The sequence below is a fragment of the Lepidochelys kempii genome, chromosome 12 (genome assembly GCF_965140285.1).
Source record: "Lepidochelys kempii isolate rLepKem1 chromosome 12, rLepKem1.hap1, whole genome shotgun sequence".
Taxonomy (NCBI): Eukaryota; Metazoa; Chordata; order Testudines; family Cheloniidae; genus Lepidochelys; species Lepidochelys kempii.
Genome location: NC_136391.1, coordinates 6,203,202 through 6,221,545, shown reverse-complemented (window position 1 = coordinate 6,221,545; position 18,344 = coordinate 6,203,202). Strand labels below are relative to the sequence as shown.

The 18,344-nt window shown below is 46.6% G+C and overlaps 1 protein-coding gene across 4 annotated transcripts in view; it reads right to left on the bottom strand.

Annotated features, from left to right (window-relative positions):
* Positions 1–17,918, bottom strand: part of PLEKHG4 (pleckstrin homology and RhoGEF domain containing G4) — a 172,707-nt gene extending 154,789 nt beyond the window's left edge. For all 4 annotated transcript variants that reach the window (XM_073307290.2, XM_073307293.2, XM_073307294.2 and 1 more), the window contains exon 1: positions 17,736–17,918. In XM_073307290.2, coding sequence (XP_073163391.1) covers positions 17,736–17,738 — 3 coding nt within the window. In that variant the 5' untranslated portion in view covers positions 17,739–17,918. The remainder of the gene's footprint in view (positions 1–17,735) is intronic.
* Between the last annotated feature and the right edge of the window lie 426 nt (positions 17,919–18,344).

Below are 18,344 nucleotides of genomic sequence, written 5' to 3'. Positions count from 1 at the left end.
GAAACTTTTTTTTAAAAAAATGGAAAATTGGATTTGACAAAATGAACCTTTTAGCATAAAATATCTACTTTCCTCAAAATGTTTCAATTTTTCATCCAAAAACCTAAAACTGAAAACTTGTGTTGGAAAACTGGAGGTTTTTCCAGTTTTTGATTTTTCTGCTGAACTTTTTTCAGTGTTCATTCTTTCGACAAACAGTCTAAATTTTTCACTTATTTTCCAATCAGCTCTAATTTCAGCAACCATCAGTTTCCAAGAGAGCACTCTTCAGAGAACAAATGTAAGCCCACACCCTGCACTGTTCACTCGGAGGTACCAATGCTTAGGGGCAGAATGGAGAAGACAAGCCGATGTTTTACCCATGCTTGGCTTACAGTCCCCGAGTCACTAGATGTTTTTGCTAAAATGGTCTGCTGTTAAATTCTGTAGCTGATACTTAACTCTGAAGCCTAATGTTGGCAATTTAACTTCCCAATGACATAAACAGGAGCAGTTCACCTCTCTCATAGGCTTCTTGCTTCAGCCTGCTGGTAGGTTTAGGATGAAAGCACAGAATCCTTGCACCCATGGAAGGCTGTACCTGCAGTCAGAGGAGGACTACATAGTCAGGTCTGATTTTTCAGAGGTGCAGCCATAGCTGTTGATCTCAGCTGGAAATGTGGGTGTTCACGTCCTTTGAGAATATGGTTTTTATGCTTACATCCTGCAGAACCCAGTGGGCCACCAGAGAAGCGCTGGTACAATGGGCTACCACAACCCAACTCAAGCCCACCAAAGCCGACACTCAGCCACAAGCCTGACTGCTCTACAGCTGGTTAATAATGCAACTCATACAGCAAAGTGGTGCTCCACAAAATGAAATGAGAAAAAAAATCACTTCCGCATGTGGCCAATCCACTCTCCTAGCTCGGTACTGATGCTACAGCCTTGGAAGCTGCTGCAGGACAGTATGCAGCATAATTGGTACAGTCACTGCAGAAAAACAAAACACTTGGAAATGATTAGCTTGCAATCTCTGGTTTAGTTAAAACCAAATTAAGATGAGACACTTGCTTTCCAGAATGCACTTCAGACACGGAGCCCCACTTCTGTACATATTCTTAGCATGGGGTTCCTCAGCTCTTTGTAAAAAGCATCTCGATGCCATGCCCAAACGCAGGCAGCGACTGCAACATCTGCCGGGAAGTGAAGAGCAGAATAGACTGGAAGCAGCCTGAACTTCCAGATGACAGGTATCATTCTACTCAAGAAGGGCTTTCCCACGACTGCTGCCAAAGTCAAGTACTGCCCCTAACATGCCTCTCCACTGGGCACAGGCAGGCCGAAGGCCTTTGGATTTAAAGCGTGGCACAAGCTTTCACCAACCAATATCTTCCCACTCCAAAGGAAAATAGACTGGATGCTGGGTGGCTGAACTTAGTGGGTGCTAGGGCAGGGCAGGGGATGCTGGGTGGCTGAACTCAGTGGGGGCTGGGCTGCCTGGTGGCTGAGCTTAGTGTGGGGGGGAGTGCAGGGACGGGGGGCTGGGCTGCCTGAGGCAGGTGGGTGCTGGCAGGCAGAGCTCAGTGGGTGCTAGGGCAGGGCAGAGGATGCTGGGTGGCTGAGCTCAATGGTGGGTGCTGGGTGGGAGGACTGGGGACTCTCGAGCCCAGCGGAGTCCTGCTTTCCTCCCCACCCACCCAACTTCTGTCCCCCTGGCTGCTCCTGCCCTGCTTGGAGCCAGAGGGGAGGAAGATAAGCAGCCGTGCTCCACAGCGCTCTCCAGCAACCAGAAGGGGGAACTGCAGCTCCTCACAGCCCAACTGAGTGGGTTTTGGAAACACCTTTAGTTACACTGGTGTAGCTCTGTGCACAGACAAGGCCTCACACGCTTTCGAAATACCAGACGATAATGATAATCTTTATACAATGTTAGTGCAACTTAACACTAGCTAGTTTTGTTCCACATTCCATTGCTTCCTAAAGAATTCACAGGATGCCTCAAAGGTCACTGTATTTGAGAGTGGCTCCCGTGACATGCCCAGGGTACAGCCCATCAGCCTTACACTGCGAGAGCCCAGCGACAGACTACATGAGTGCCCTCCGCTTAACTGTCAAGTGGGACATGTATATTTCTAAAACCAGGAGTCATAAGAACTGTGATATCGCAAGTGATAGAATGACAGAAGTTAGAGACAGGAGAAGATTTATTAAATCATTAGTCCCTGAAAGGCTAGCTGTCCCACAGGTGTAATTCGTAAAGGCATGTGTGTAAAAAAAAGCCATAAATGGGGGCTCTGGTTTCCAGGCCCTGTGCGGTAGTGAGCAACGTTGTACATGTTCCCAAGGCTTGTGCACCAAGCTGCCCCCGGTGGGACGCACAAGCACCCATTTCTTACCCCCCATGGAACTGTTACTGTCTCCCAAGCAGCTATCATGATCCTACCACCACGGAGCCTTTCGACTCCAACATCCCATCTGGTTCGCCCAGGGCCATGTGATATTTGAACCTGGTGATGTTCTGAACATCACTCACACTGACTCAACCGACGTTCTAAGCGTAAGTATGATGCAAACTAGCTGTAGTAAGGGTGGTGATTGGAGGAGTTAATTCTGATACCACGATGGTTTAGGACTCTTGTCATGGCACAGATGCTTTACTGCCGCTGTATATCAGTGTAAAGTTGAAACTCAAAAAGTGGATGCTTGCAGACCATAAAACCCAGTGATGATTCAGCCTGGATATATTCTGGAATAAAAGAGCTCTCAGCCACGCTTGTAGCTGCTTCCATCACTTCACATTGACTCAGACAGACATTCGAGGCCCCAGACTGACACACAGAGTGAGATTCCTGGAATCTTATTGTAGATAATAAGTCCACCTCCATTTAACTCATGCAGGATTGTGCCTAGATTTCCAGATCAACTTTGAAATGACCCAAACAATAGGGCATCCATTCCTTTCCTTAGTAGGTGTCTAAGGAGATTCTGTGGTCTAACAGATTTCACTATTAGGATCCAGAGTAGCAGCCGTGTTAGTCTGTATTCGCAAAAAGAAAAGGAGGACTTGTGGCACCTTAGAGACTAACCGATTTATTAGAGCATAAGCTTTCGTGAGCTACAGCTCACTTCCTCAGATGCATATCGTTTTCCCCCTATCCAGCATGCATTATTGCTCTTGTTTGATTTCATCCCATTACTACTAAATATAACCCTACACTTGTTCCCAGCGCCAGACTTCAGCACTGTGTGTGACATGCCAGGAAGCACGACCACAATCACTCTGACCAAGGCCTAGCACCAAGGGGAAGGAGACTCGCATGTTTGTGAGCAATCTCCAGAGAGCAATGAGACAGGGAAACCAGAGCAAAACGAAAGGGCTTCATTTATATCAGCTTGGCACTGCATAAACTTTCAGTCAGACATGTTGGCTCATTTTTAACATCTTTTAGCCAGGAGCATTGTACAGTTTCAGCAAGTTTTACACAATATCCATCACCTTGAACTCAAACACCCATCCGGGAGCATCGTCCAGCAGAGTGGAAAACGCCTTTGCTAAAAAGGGAAGATAATCCACTAGCAAAATGACTAAGCAGTGCCAGAAACTTTATCTTCACATCAGTGAGCACTTAAATCATTATTTGTGTTACTTGATCATATGCATTTCTCTGGCACACAAATGCATAACAAGATCCAGTGGCTAGAAGCAGAAGCCAGACAAATTAAATAAGAAATAAGACTGTTTTTAACAGAGAGGGTGATAAGCCACTGGAACTAACTACCAAGGAAAGTGACTGATTCTCCATCTCTTGAAGTCTTCAGATCAAGACTGGATACCTTTCTGAAAGATATTTTAGGACACAAGCTATGGGGCTCCATACAGGGGTAACTGTGTGAAATGTAAGGGCTGTGATATACAGGAGGTCAAATCAGATGATCTGATAGTCCCTTCTGCCTCTAAACTCTATGAATCATTATGACACACTGATGCAATGTCATAGGGGAAAGGAGCTAGCCGCATCAGACTAATACACCAAAGTAGCAAGCCCAGGAGGGGAGGGATGGCTTCCTAGGGAAGCAGCTGGTTCATAAGAGCCCCTCCCTCTGGGTGCCTATCACTGGATCCCAAATGACAAGAGATGCTATGGTGGATCCCAAACACTGGGAGCCAATATCTGGGGTACAGGCTGAAGGAAAGGATCAGCCACATGGGATGCTTCCAGCCCGGAAGAACCCTGGCAACTCATCCCTAGAGCACAAGGAGAATGGTCAGCTGATTCCTCATGAGACCAGCCCTCTGCTGCTCCAGCCACTTGTGCTCCTCCATTCCCAGGAGTCATGTTCCACTAACTCCACAGAGCTGCTTGAGCACCGAGCAATGCTGTGTCACCTCAACATGACCTGTGTTCTCTAGTCAGACACAGTTCAGGTTCACCCAACTCTGCAGCTAACACCTGAACCTAAAGTGCTTTGAAACTCTGGCCATGAGAACAGGAACACTCAAACATGCTCCACACTCAGTAGATCGCACTGAAAACAATGGGAGCCACTGGGTGCAGAGCTCTCTGGAAAATCTGCCCATTAATACATAACATGACAAAACCTTTTGTCAGAACTTTTCTATGACTTTGGCATCACCACAACTTGTTGGGAAAGAAAGAAACATGTTAATCCTGCCATGAGTGCAGGGGACTGGACTAGATGACCTCTCGAGGTCCCTCCCAGTCTTATGATCCTATGAATAGTCATGACCACAAATTCTCCATCTCCCAGGGCCTGCTGTTCAGGACTTACATGAACTGGAGGAAAACTTTTCCCATGCTCAAATACAGTGTTAGAAACGCATGCCAATGAGTTAGCTAACTCAGTGATAAACTGAGTGGATCATTTTCACTTAACTCCTAGTTAGAAGGAATAAATATAGCCCCAGAGATACTCCCTTTATAACCTTTTTGAACAAAAGCAGCCTCACGCATTTCCATTATTTCCATACTTATCAAAGAAGGGTGGAGATTTAACGAGTGATTTCTAAAAGACATCTTTGTGCACAGAAGAGATGGATGCCAAAATGTGGGTGGTTATGAAGCTCAAACACAAAAAAGAATACATTCACAAGCATTTTTCCTTTCATCCATGAATGGGCCTGCATACCAGCCTCCTGAGAGTATGAGAAGAACCTTGTTCAAAGGGTAAACGTAGTCTGAGAGGCAGCACAAGTTTGAAAGAATCCACAGCCATTCAGCATGGTTCAAGCTCAACAGGCACTGCGATGGTTTAAACCTAGCTCTGAGATTCTGCCCCCGAGAGAATGCCAGCTAGAGGAGGCATGTAACCAATGGAGAAATACACTGAGAAAATATGGAGAAATATTGCTGCACTATACCCCTCCTGGGTAAGTCACCAGAACCACACAGGGAGACTACAGCCTTAGAATTAAGCATTTTCCTCTTTGTGTTCCTTTCCTAGGACATCCAGATCACAGGCCTAACCTCAGGCCCCTGTACCCAGTCTATAAGGTTATACTGGGGATAATCACATATTATACAAGTGCTCCACACCACCAGATCCGTTGACGTTCACAAAAGGAGAACATAAATAACAGCAGATCAGAAGTGTGATTAAAGCTGTCCTGTGGAAATCTTCCTACATTTCCCAGCACACTGCAAACCACCGTCTGGTCACGGTGACACCAGTGGAACTCCATTGAAGTCAGGGGAGTTCCGTTGGTATAAGTGAGAGGAGATTTGGGGTACCACAGCATAGGCCTGGCTGATAGTACACCTGGTTGTGCAAATGTAAGCACTCAAACAAGTGGATTTTCAGCATTCACTTTATGTCTGTTAGATCCCCTGAAGATTCGGATTGGCAAAAGACCTGCCATCATTTGACTATAGCCCAGTACTGGTAAATACATTCCTTAGCAGCCAGCTACCAAACAGCTCAGCGGTAGTGCCCAATTTACCTATGCTGCCTCCTTATTCTGGCAATCTGGCCTTGCCTCCCACAACCACTGCTCTGTCAGTAGCGTACCACAGTAGGGGCTGGTGTGAGCTACTTGATTCTCTACTCTTGGGAAATGTCCCCTTCAGCTCTGAGGGGAAGGAGCCAATGTAGGTGCCAATGTCCCCCGCATGGGTGATCTGTGCGACATTGCGGTGATCACCCACACCTTCCACCTGCTGACGTGTCCCGACACCATGGTAAGGAACATCGCGGCAAAAGCCTTCCGTGACGCGACAAAGAAGCAAATTAGCAGAGTCCCCTCCAACCAAGACATCACCACCTTCCTGAGCAGCTCCCTGGATGGCAAATTCGGAAGGGAGGGGCACGACAACGCTTCTCTGTGGTCCTGCGCTCGCAACACCACACGTCGCCTGGGGAAGCACACCAGCTGCCGCCGGGAGTGGTGCACGGAGCGCCGGGAGCTGGGAGTCCTGGTGCCGCAGATCAGGTCCGACGACAACACCATCGTCACCCCGAGCACCAGGGGCATGCTGGAGGGAACCCTGAAGGCAGCCATCCACTCACTGTATGTAGAAACCCTGAAGCGTAAACTGGACCAAGGTAAAGCCTTTGAGCTGACCAGCAAGTAGGATGCCAGCAACCATTTCCTTGCCGGGGGCGGCTTCACCTACCGTGCCCAGCTCAACTGCATCCCGCTCAACAGAGCCGCCTGCCACAGGAACCGAGACAAGCGTTGCAGGAAGTGCAGCTACGACAACGAGACCCTGCCCCACATCCCGTGCAGCTGCAAGCCCGACTCCAGAACCGCCTGGTGAAAGCCACCACACCGCAGCTGGGGGAGGTCTCCATGAACTGCGCCATCCCCAGTACTAGCAGCCAGCTGCGACCTGACGTGGTCGTCACCGATGAGACCCAGAAAAAGATCATCCTCGTCGACCTCACGGTTTCCTTTGAGAACAGGACCCCGGCCTTTCGCGAAGCCCGAGCTCATAAGCTGGAAAAGTACACCCCCCTGGCCAATGCCCTGAGAGCGAAGGGCTACAAGGTGCAGATGGATGCCCTGATCGTCGGAGCCCTGGGTGCCTGGGACCCCTGCAACGAGTGTGTGCTGCGGACCTGTGGGATCGGTCGATGCTATGCACGGCTCATGCGGTGCCTCATGGTCTCGGACACCGTCCGATGGTCCAGGGACATCTACATCGAACACATCACCAGCCACCGACAGTACCAGGAGGTGTGAGCCGGTACGACATCGTGCATCAACTACAAGAAAGGGACTGAGAGACTTTTTCCATTGGACCATATGAACTGGAACCATAAACTCACTGAACATTAAATCTGACCAAATGAGGGTAAATCCATCCTCATCATTATGCTCCACACCTGAACATAGCCATTATATGGTCAACATAATATCTCATATCTCAATGTCTGTACTTTGACCCGTTAACCTTTTACCCCCATTGGGGATATTGCAGATTACGTATTCCTTACGCCATCCACTCCTAAACCGAACTGCGCGTCCCTTGATAATCTGTACGTTATTCCCTGATAACCAGAAGCTTAAACTCTGTACCTTTTTCTTTTTATTTTAACATCATCTTAATAAAATTCTTATATCTGGGCTCCCACACAAGACAACTGCAAAGGAGCTGGGGGGGAGGGATAGCTCAGTGGTTTGAGCATTGGCCTGCTAAACCCAGGGTTGTGAGTTCAATCCTTGAGGGGGCCATTTAGGGATCTGGGGCAAAAACTGGGGATTGGTCCTGCTTTGAGCAGGGGTTGGACTAGATGACCTCCTGAGGTCCCTTCCAACCTTGATATTCTATGATTCTATGAATGAAAACCTCCCTTACTGTTGTACCCCCCAGGTGGGGTCAGATGGAGGGGCTGTGCCGGCAAGGCTTTGCAACCTTGTACAGTCTCTGGGGGGATTCTGCAGGCTAGGATTCTGCAGCAGCTTCATTCAAATGTTAAAATAGAGGGTTTTAATTAGTTAAATGTGAAATTGATTAATCTAATCAGTAAAGAAGCCTCTGTATTTGTTACTCTGCTAGTGATCTAATTAGTGCAGTAGCCTCTAATCATTGCTGCCATATCCAATTCAGTTTTATGCTGGCCTTACATGTTCAGGTTTTTTTTACACCCAGATTTGTGTTGGCTGCTCCTAACAATATTTGAGAAGTTGTCAGGGAGCAGCTGGACGTCTTGGCTTCAGGGGAGGAGACAGCTGGGATTATTGGCCTCTGGTGCACAGTATAGGATTGTGGAATAATTATCTTCCCTGGGTGTTACTACTAAAATGATCAGCTGTGAAATAGTAAATAATGTTCAATATTTACAGTGTGCTCTTTTGGAATGGGAGTGACTGGGGCAGTTCACCCCTGCAGGGTTATTGTTTCACGCTGAGTGTAGACTCAGGCAGATGTCACTGTATCAGCTACTCTGGGGTTATATTTTCAAGGTTTTCCTCCCAACCATGAGGGCTAGGAACATGAGTTTTTTAAAATTAAAGTTCAGAATCTGGGGGTGCATCTGCAGCAAGGGCTGGGCAAGAGGTGGGGCTCAGGACCCTCACCCTCCAGCATGACATTATCCTGTTACAGCGGGTGATCCTGCATTCTGTTCACTGGTGATTTGATGAGGCTGCCTGGAATCGGAGCATCCTCATTGAACGCTTGTAGTTTGGGCACCAGTTTGGCCCAGAATATTTCATTTCCTCTCTGGTGCCTTATCTGTTGTGGTTAGTGGCTCCAGGAAGTCACGTTTAACAATGACCTTAATCTCTTTCCTCACAACGAAGATATGCAGCTATCTCTGCAGCACTCTTCCCTCTGACAAGGACAGGTGCCTGCTAACTGTTTGTCCTCCCTGTCGGTGTTTGGGAAGAAAGCTTCTCTAGCGCTTGGACCGTCAAAGTCAGTACCCCTATGGCACTCCCCAGGATTGCTGTGCAGCATGCGTAAGCTTTAGGCCAAAAAAACTGGCCCTGGCACAGCTGCCAGTGCTGGGTGCAAGGAGCCTTCTCCCTTTCTTGGACTCCCAAGGCAAGGCAAAGGCACAAATGCACTCCCTTGGTTTAGGATAGCAGAAGGATTGCGCTCTCTTACCACCCCTCAGGATGCAAGCCCCCCCACAAAGAGTGCAAGGAGGAAGAACAGAGTTGTCTCCCCACCCCAACACAGTCTGCCACTAGAGCTGCCTAGGCACGGAGAGGGGGTGAGCCCACTGTCTTAATGCATAGTCTTTCCCAAAGGCCTCTCTGGGGCAGCGTCTCTCCTCTCTGTTTCCCTCTCGGGGCTGTGCCTCACAACCAAAACAAGAGCCCTTCATGCAGCATTACATGCTGGGTTTGGTGTACAGTAAAGAAAGCTTCTTGGTCTCAGTCCAGGCTTTGGCAAACGTTCACATCACATGCAGTGTTTTGAAACCATGCAATGCTGTCATTTGCTTGTGTTAGGGTTACCAATTTTGGTTGGATGTATATGTATCCTGTAGGGGTGTTGTCTGGATATTGATCTCAAAGCCTAAAGAGTTAAAGTTGTTTAGAAACTCTTTCACTGTCTAACATTAAACAGCGAGAGGTAGGCTCAGAGTTATTTTAAACAGAGGCTTTGGTTCTACTTGGTTACTTAGCAAACACTTCAAACATTCATTTAGATTAAAAGTGTATGATTTAATACGAGAACAAATATTGAATTAAAACAGGTATTTGTACTGAAACTCTGGTTGAGTGATTGCACAAAACAGTTAAAACTTTTGAAGTCTTTCTCCTTTTGGAGGCAAAATATTAGTTTCTTATTTTCAGAAAAACCTCTCTTTGATGAAAAGGAAAGGGGTTAATTTTACTCAGTCCTGAAGTGTTGAGGCAATTTGCTTATCCTGTTCTTAGCAAACAGACAAAAGGAGCAGGAGAGAAAAGGTGGGTGAAATACACTCCCTGGTTAGTTATGAGCGAATGCTTTGGCTGGCAAATCAACCACCACACCTGCTGCCTGGATCCTGGTTTCAGGGATGTCATCTGATTGGATCTTTTCTATTTCAACAAGTCAAGCTTGGATGACTAGGATGTAGCTTTTCATTGAATCCTGAAATCAGCTAAGAGTGAGAGAGAGGATAGCAGGAAAGAAAGGGGGCAGAAAATAACACAACAAGGGAAGGGAAAACAATGCCGGATCTATGTGCCTCTTGCTGAGCTGGCACTTAGATATGCCCACTGATGGGCTGGGGGTTGGATGGCATGATAATGTGATTTGCAGTGTGGTTGTAGCCATGTTGGTCCCAGGATGTTAGAGAGACAAGGTGGGTGAGATAATATCTTCTGTTGGATCAGCTTCTTTCACCAACTGATGCAAACTTTCAAACTTACACTGAGCTCTTAGTCACCTGATGAAGAGCTCGGTGTAAGCTTGACAGCTTGTCTCTTTCACCGACAGAAGCTGATCCAATGAAACCTATCACCTCACCCACCCAGTCTCATGATAATGTGATGACTTTCAGCATTCCCAGTGAAAACAAAGGTCCTTGAACAAGGTCAGGGCTAGCCTTGCTTTTAGGAAGGAAGTCTTTCAGATGAGTTCAGATGTGCCAAGAGGAGTTGCCCTGCTGGCAGTTCGGGGGACGTGCTGGGGGAAGATGTGGTGAGGAGAGCTAAGGCACATGGTGGGACAGGAGAGCTGAACTGAACTGATCTTTTTTTTTCCCCCCCGAAGTCTCTTTATAAGAAACCCCCCAAAGGGAAAGAGTGGGTGGCATAGTTCATCCCCTCGTTATGTTGTCTACCAATTAAGCGTAATATCCATCACAACAAATTTTAGTCTATTAACATCCAGTTCCATGTTTTTTGTTTTTACCAAGCATAATTTTAACAATCCTTGGATTACAGTAACACGGCATTTTTTGATTTAGACTAATCCAGCTTCTTTGTCTGGCTCTCTTGCACTTGCTACAACATTTAACGTCGTAAACAACTTCATCTATTTTTCATGGTTATTGCAACATCTTATGAACTTTCACATACTTTTTACAGTTGAGCTCACAATGAGGTACGCTTTGTAGGTTCAGTAGACATTAACTCTGCACCAAAGGAAAAATACCATCAGAGAGATTAAGCCAGGAAATGGACTGTACTGGTCAGATGCACTGCTTCTAAAAAGAAATGCACCACAATTAACAATATGTGTACGTTCCTCTCAGATTAACTGTTTATACCATCTATTCAACAGAACGATCGGTAATAGTACCGCGGGAAAACTTCCAATAATATTACACGCAAAACTATTTGCATTTTTGGTGTATATAATTTCTATTGTGTGTATAAAGTTTATTGGAGTTGTCTGGTAATTTGAGAATTGTGTGCTTATTTCTGGAGAGAGTACAGTAGCCACTGTTAGGGTGGATTACCCATGATTTCCCAGGAGGCATGGCCATTACAGTAGCAGTTTGAGTTATCTAGATCGGCACTGGGAGGACTCATGAGTTCCATGGGGAGACTCACATTGGCAGATTGACCCAGGACCTCATGTGGCAGGGCACACCCTAAACCCCCTGAGTTCATACCATCAAAGGTTTACAAAATTAGAGGCACCACTAGGGATTGTAGTTCCTGCTCATAAAGACTGGTCAGGATGGACAAGGCACCTCTTGTCTCTGTGGCACCTGGTCTCTGGGATAGAGAACCAATCAGAGCTCCCCTAGAAGACTCTCACCAGGTCAGACAAGGCCCATAATGGACATCAGAAGCTAACAGAAGTTAAGAATTTTCTCTGGACTGAAACCTACTCATAGATATCAGGGTTGGAAGGGACCTCAGGAGGTCATCTAGTCCAACCCCATGCTCAAAGCAGAACCAACCCCAACTAAATCATCCCAGCCAGGGCTTTGTCAAGCCAGGCCTTAAAAACCTCAAAAGGAAGGAGATTCCACCACCTCCCTAGGTAACGCATTCCAGTGCTTCACCACCCTCCTAGTGAAAGAGTGTTTCCTAATATCCAACTTACACCTCCCCCACTGCAACTTGAGACCATTGCTCCTTGTTCTGTCATCTGCCACCACTGAGAACAGCCGAGCTCCATCCTCTTTGGAACCCCCCTTCAGGTAGTTGAAGGCTGCTATCAAATCCCATCTCATTCTTCTCTTCTTTAGACTAAATAACCCCAGTTCCCTCAGCCTCTCCCCATAAAAATGATTAGGGGGCTGGGGCACATGACTTGTTGCCCTCCACTGGACTCTCTCCAATTTGTCCACATCCTTTCTATAGTGGGGGGCCCAAAACTGGACACAATACTCCAGATGTGGCCTTCCCAGTGCCGAATAGAGGGGAATAATCACTTCCCTCAATCTGCTGGCAGTGCTCTTACTAATACAGCCCAATATGCCGTTGGCCTTCTTGGCAACAAGGGCACACTGCTGACTCGTATCCAGCTTCTCATCCACTGTAGTCCCCAGTTACTTTCCTGCAGAATTGCCGCTTAGCCAGTCGGTCCCCAGCCTGTAGCGGTGCATGGGATTCTTCCGTCCTAAGTGCAGGACTCTGCACTTGTCCTTGTTGAACCTCATCAGTTTTCTTTTGGCCCAATCCTCTAATTTTTCTAGGTCACTCTGGACCCTATCCCTACCCTCCAGCGTATCTATCTCTCCCCCGAGCTTTGTTTATTCACGCCACTGAGTGACATAAGCTATGCTGACAGAAGCGGTAGTGTAGACATAGCCTAGCAAACCCAGCAGCTTCAGCCAGGTCTGTAATTGTCTACGGATCTAAGAACTGGCTGATGGCAGCCATTTACACCTTCCAGCAGAACCCCATGCCCCTGTACACACACATCTCAGCTGTAGCCATCAGCGTTTAATATATTGACGCCCTGAACGATTTCTCCCCCAACCAGAAAGAAAAGAAAGAATGGTGATGGGGGCACACAGATCCCCTGGCACAGGCAATGGGGTGGGGGTTGCAGCGAGTCCCTGAACTAGAGGGGGATGGAAGGGTGGTGGCACATAGGGAGCTTGTGGGTGGACTGGAGGGATGCAAGGAGTTCCTGGTCTGTGCAATGAGTTCGGTTGTGAAGTACACGAGCCCCTAGTCAGTGAAAGCTGAGCTTCTCACTAGCAGAAACCAGCATTTTAAGTATAACCCTTCTGCCAGGCAGAGTTGGCAGGGACAAGACCCTCCTTACGTAAGAAAAACACTAAATATTAACTAATTCATTAGAGCTGGCAACACTGTATGCAGACTCTGTCTCCTCTGCCTGCTTAGTAGAAATAACTTGTTCATCCCTGATCTTAACATGAGTTCAAGGAGAGACTAAACGTGTTTTACATGGGGAATGCAGACAGGAAGCTGGGGAAATAACCTGGGTAAACCAGAATAGAAGCCATCAGAGAACCTTACAGGGGTAAACTCTGGGAAGGACACAGAACAGGGCCTCTCTCGAAAAGGTAGAGTGTAGTTCAAGCACATGTTGTTGGGCTCAATGTCACTTATACAACAAGGAAGAATAAGCCACCGTGGAAGTCTCTGGTCTGTGTGATGCAGGAGGTCAGACTGGATGATCATAGAGGCACCTTCTGGCCTCAAACTCTCTCTCTCACACACACACACACACGTTCACCAGTGAGTGGTTGGAATGGGTAGAGCGCATCTGTTTGGATTTCCTTTTAAAGTTCCTGCTGCTTCCTGGTATTGACCATTTATCTGGCTATGGCCCTGTGCTGACCTCTCCTCTCGTCTGCATTTAGCAGCTAACATCCAAGATTTGCAAAAGGGACTAGTGTTTTTGTATGCTAAACACTTTCTAAAAATCAGGCCCCTTTTAAGGCATCTCAAAAGTTGGACCCCAAAGTCACTTTAAAAATCATGGCCTCTGTATGATTGTTTCCACACCCAGGAATAGTCATGTGTTTGTCAAGAGGTGAAGGCTGTCTCCAAAGAAATGGGGTAGGGGATGGGTTGCTGGTGGAATCAGAGACAAGTTAAAATGGCTCCATGTGAGCCCCACCAACATTAACACCAAGAAAAAAGGAACCAAGTGTTCCCCAAACACTAGTGACCAGGACCTTACACACGTTAAATCCAGGAAGCAGTAAGTGATCAGGCCCTCTTGAGACATGCTCCCCGCATGTCCCTGCCTGTTACCAGTGTGCAGCTGGCATTCCTTACTAATAATTTGTATTACAGTAGCACCTAGAGGCTCCAGCCAGGATCAGGCCCTATTGTGCCCAGCATGGCATACACACCTAGTGGGAGACAGTCCCTGCTCCCAAACAAGTCTGTCTCTTCTATTCGGCCTGCAGACAAAGAGTGGGAGGGAAAACGGAGGCCCAGTGAGTTGCCCATGGTCACATAGGAAGTCTGTGGCACAGCCAGGAATAGGAATCAGGCTTCCCAGCCCCTGGACAATGCTGCCTTTTACCCTATACTGTATGGCTTTTTAGCCTAAGCTAATAGAGTTGGCAATGCACACATGCATATGCCAAGCACACGGCGCACAACTCCAGTGCCTCATAACAACAACGCACCACAACGGCTTTGCAAGCACATGGGCCAATAAAAAGATATTACCTCGCCCACCTTGACTCTTTACAAGCACGGACATTGATTCACACTGGAAAAAAACCCAGGGTGCCGGCGTTTTCAAATGCCTGGGCTCCCTGACGCTCAGTATGGAAATACAAAGGACTAAAGCACAGTTTAGAAGACTATTGAAATATGCAAATCTCCAGCATCTCTGCTGTGAGCAGAACCATTCAATGTGTGAGTGCACGAGACATCCTGTGTACTTCTTCCCTATGTAGCATGGCCCTTGCCACTGGCCCCCTGGTCCTTGAACATGCCATCTCTTCTCTCCCCAATCACTCCATTTGAGCTACACTTGGCCCTGCAAAGTCCCTAACTGAGAGGTGCGTGTTAGGCCATATGTTAGAGAAAGGAAAAAAGTAGCAGACCATCCCAGAAGGAAAAATATGCACCTAAAACTGTAGCTAGCCAGTGTATGCATTGGGTTGGAGGGCAGGAAATTTTCTAGCTGCTTTTCAAACTTACTTTAGATACAGTGGCCATCCTGGTCCACATCAATATGTGTGCAATGCCATCTGCAGCACTCTCCCAGAATCCTCTCTCCAGCAATTTCAATCAGTCCAAAATCTTGCAGCACGCCCCGTTTTTATTCCCATTCCCCTCACTGGCTTCCTAGCCATCTGCTGCCACTTGAAAATTTCCACTCTTTCATTTCATGCTGGCACCAGAATCTCTCCAGTTCCTGCCTTCCTTTGTCACTTCCAACCTTTGTGCTCCATTCCTTCATCCACACACAGTCTCCTTACTGTGAGTCACTTCTTCTAACTCCACTTCTTTGGAGTTCCCTTCCCCTCTTCTCTTCATTTTCCTGAATCGGATCATCCTAAAGCCCTTCTCAAAACCTCTCTTCTTAATGCTTCTGCTTCCCATGAGCACATTCTTTTTCCTCTTCACATGAGCCTGATGTCCTGCTCCCCCTCCCTTCAGGGCCACCACTTGTTGACTTCTCTTTTGTATAGTATAATCCAAGTGCCTGGCCACATTGCTTCCTGAATCCATCTTTTTTGTGTGCTGCACCCAGACTGAGGGTCATGTTAGGGTTGTGGTGGTGCATTGAACCCCTGCGAGGAGCAGCATTTGGTAGACCTGTTTTTTTAAGGATTTGTATTTATCTAACCCGTTCAGAAAAGAGCTTCAGGAATGATTCCAGGTCTGGAAAACCTGCTTTACAGCGAGAAACTAGGAAGCTCGATCAATTTAGCTTCACAAAACAAGATCAAGAGGTGACTTGATCACAGTCTACCAGCACTTACATGGGGAGAAGACTTCTGAGAGCAGAAGGGTCCTTAATCTTGCAGACCGGGCAGAACAAGAGCCAGTGAGTGGCAATAAAAGTCAGGAAAGTTCAAACAGGAAATAAGACGCAAGGGGTTGTGGGTTTTTTTTTGTTTTTTCTTCAAGTAAGGGTAATTAGTCATTGGAACAAATTGCTGCGGGGATGTGGTAAATTGGATGTCTTGCTAAAAGCTATGCTACAGTACAGCCATAAGTTACTGAGCAAGATGCAGGAATAATTGGGTGAAATTCTATGGCCTCTGTTATGCAAAAGGTCAGACCACTAGATGAACATAATGGCTCCTTCTGACCTTAAAGTCTATGAATCTCTTCAACTGCAACTTCAGACACAGTAGCATTGAGGCCAGATTTGTAGAAATGGGTGAACGTAGAAATTTGCATGCACAATGACAGGCTGCACACAATCATTGGAAATAAACATGGAAATGACTTGTACAACAGATAAGCGGCAGTGTTGTAGTAAAACAGATAAGCGGCACCTGCAGTTGAGGGAATTGCGCACACAAGTCTGTGTAGATGTTTTTGATCATGTAATTGTGCTTTTCTTTTTTTTTTTTTTAATTCAGGAAGACGTAGGTCAGATGTAATGTGTGTGGAAAAAGGAATTCTATTAAATGGCTATGTTAAGAGGCAGCCCTGTTCTCTTCAAGAATAAAGAAGTTCCTGTTAACACTGGTACTTACCTGGTAATGTGTTCTGCTTCCTCTTAGCTTCAGCAGCTCCCATGCCCTCTTTTTAAGAGCCACTGAGTAGTTTGTTTGTTTTTACAGGACACTTGACATCTTGGAGGTCATAATGTCCCTGCTCTGTGTTTGTATCAACTCCTTGTTGGAAAGGCACTCCCTGCAGCATCTGTGTCCAAACACTTTCTTAACTACACTCTTACACATTGGGCCAAGCCTGTGTGAGTGAGTAGTTTCCAACACTCAAAATCTATTGTATCAGAGCAGCCAGAGGGAGAAACGTCCTACCAGATCTTCCCGTTCCTCCCTGTGCAGGCACAATATGGAAACCACGGAGAAGATGCGCTTGATTATTAAACTAAGACGGACACTACAGAACTAATGCCAAAATGAAATCATTGCAAAACAGTGGGAGTATACAAACAAACCAAATGCAAAGCAAGATAACATTCTGAAATAGTGCAAACAAATCCATCCAAAACCAGCCAGGTAAACCTCAGTCATCAGCAGTTGGAACATGCTCCTGATCAGCAGGACTTCAGCATAGGGAGGGTTAAAGTTATTACTGAATTGGGAATGTGCACACTCCTGCCACACATGAATCAACCTAATCAGAGAAGGAAGCACAAGGCCCAGGCTGGTTTTCCTAATGCTCTGGGGGCTAAGGGGGAGATTATCTTCTCATCCCACTGAAATTAGATCAGGCCAAAAACTTCTGAGTTTTTTGGGGTTTTTTTGTTTTTTTTTTGTTTTGTTTTTTTTTACAGTTGAGAACTTCAGAGTCAGTGAGGGAAAAGTGACAGTAAACTCCTGATGCTCTCACTGGATGCAGCTCTTCAGACACTCACCGCTTTGCATTTGCAAAGGACTGAGGAGGGAAAGGAACAGCACTAGCATCGGGGAAGCATACAAAGAAATGACACAAAGTCTCAGCTCCATTCCAGTCACTTGCCCTTCTAGTTTCCGTGTGGCTATCAGATGAGATGTCTCAGTCCTAACTCCTCTCTGAGGACAGCTCTGCATCTCTCTGGCAGTGTATCCAGACTGTAGCTAAGTTACAGACAAGCTTGGGGTTTTTTTTTTTTAAATTTATTCTTTCAGTTCAAATATGGTTTAATGTAAAAAATATTCAAAGACCCAAACTTGCCTTCCTAGGATTAGCTCAGGCTCCCCCCTGCAAGCCCCGACAGCAGCTACACCCAGTGCCCAGAAAAGCGATCTCTGTATTGTGATCTACTTACCATGTTTCTAAACTCCTTTATCCTCTTCCTCTCACTTCCAAAAGCAGCATTTTTTCTCTCTTTCTTCCATGGTTTTCCCCCCAAGCTTTTACTCTCTTCTTATAAATACGCATAAACCACTGAACCACTTTGAGCATGGAGCTGTAATCCAAGCCCTTGCCCGCCCCACTCTGCATTTCCAACTAATCTAACTCATGACACAGCCATGGGGCTGAACTAGGGGACCCTGAAGGCTGCTGTGACAGCCAACATGCTGCGCGTTGTTTAGCAGTAACAGATGTAGTGACAAGTGCAGTAAACACTGGATTCCACGTGCAGTGCAGCTTCAGGGACACTGCAAACCCAGCAATATACAAGTACCATAAGGCAGAGTCAACAAAACGTACAGACCTGCTATTCCAGAGAAGCCCTGTATAACTGATTTATACTTTCACTCAGTGGTTTCTTTGGAATCTGTCTGACCTTACTAGGAGACCTTCCCTTAATGCAAACACTCCAATTCAAAACTGAGGAAATGTACTGCTCTGTTTTTCCAGAAACAACATCTAAAGGGAGCAGTGCATGTGGGGAGCATGCCAATGTCCCCCAAAAAGAGGCCTCAACCGATGC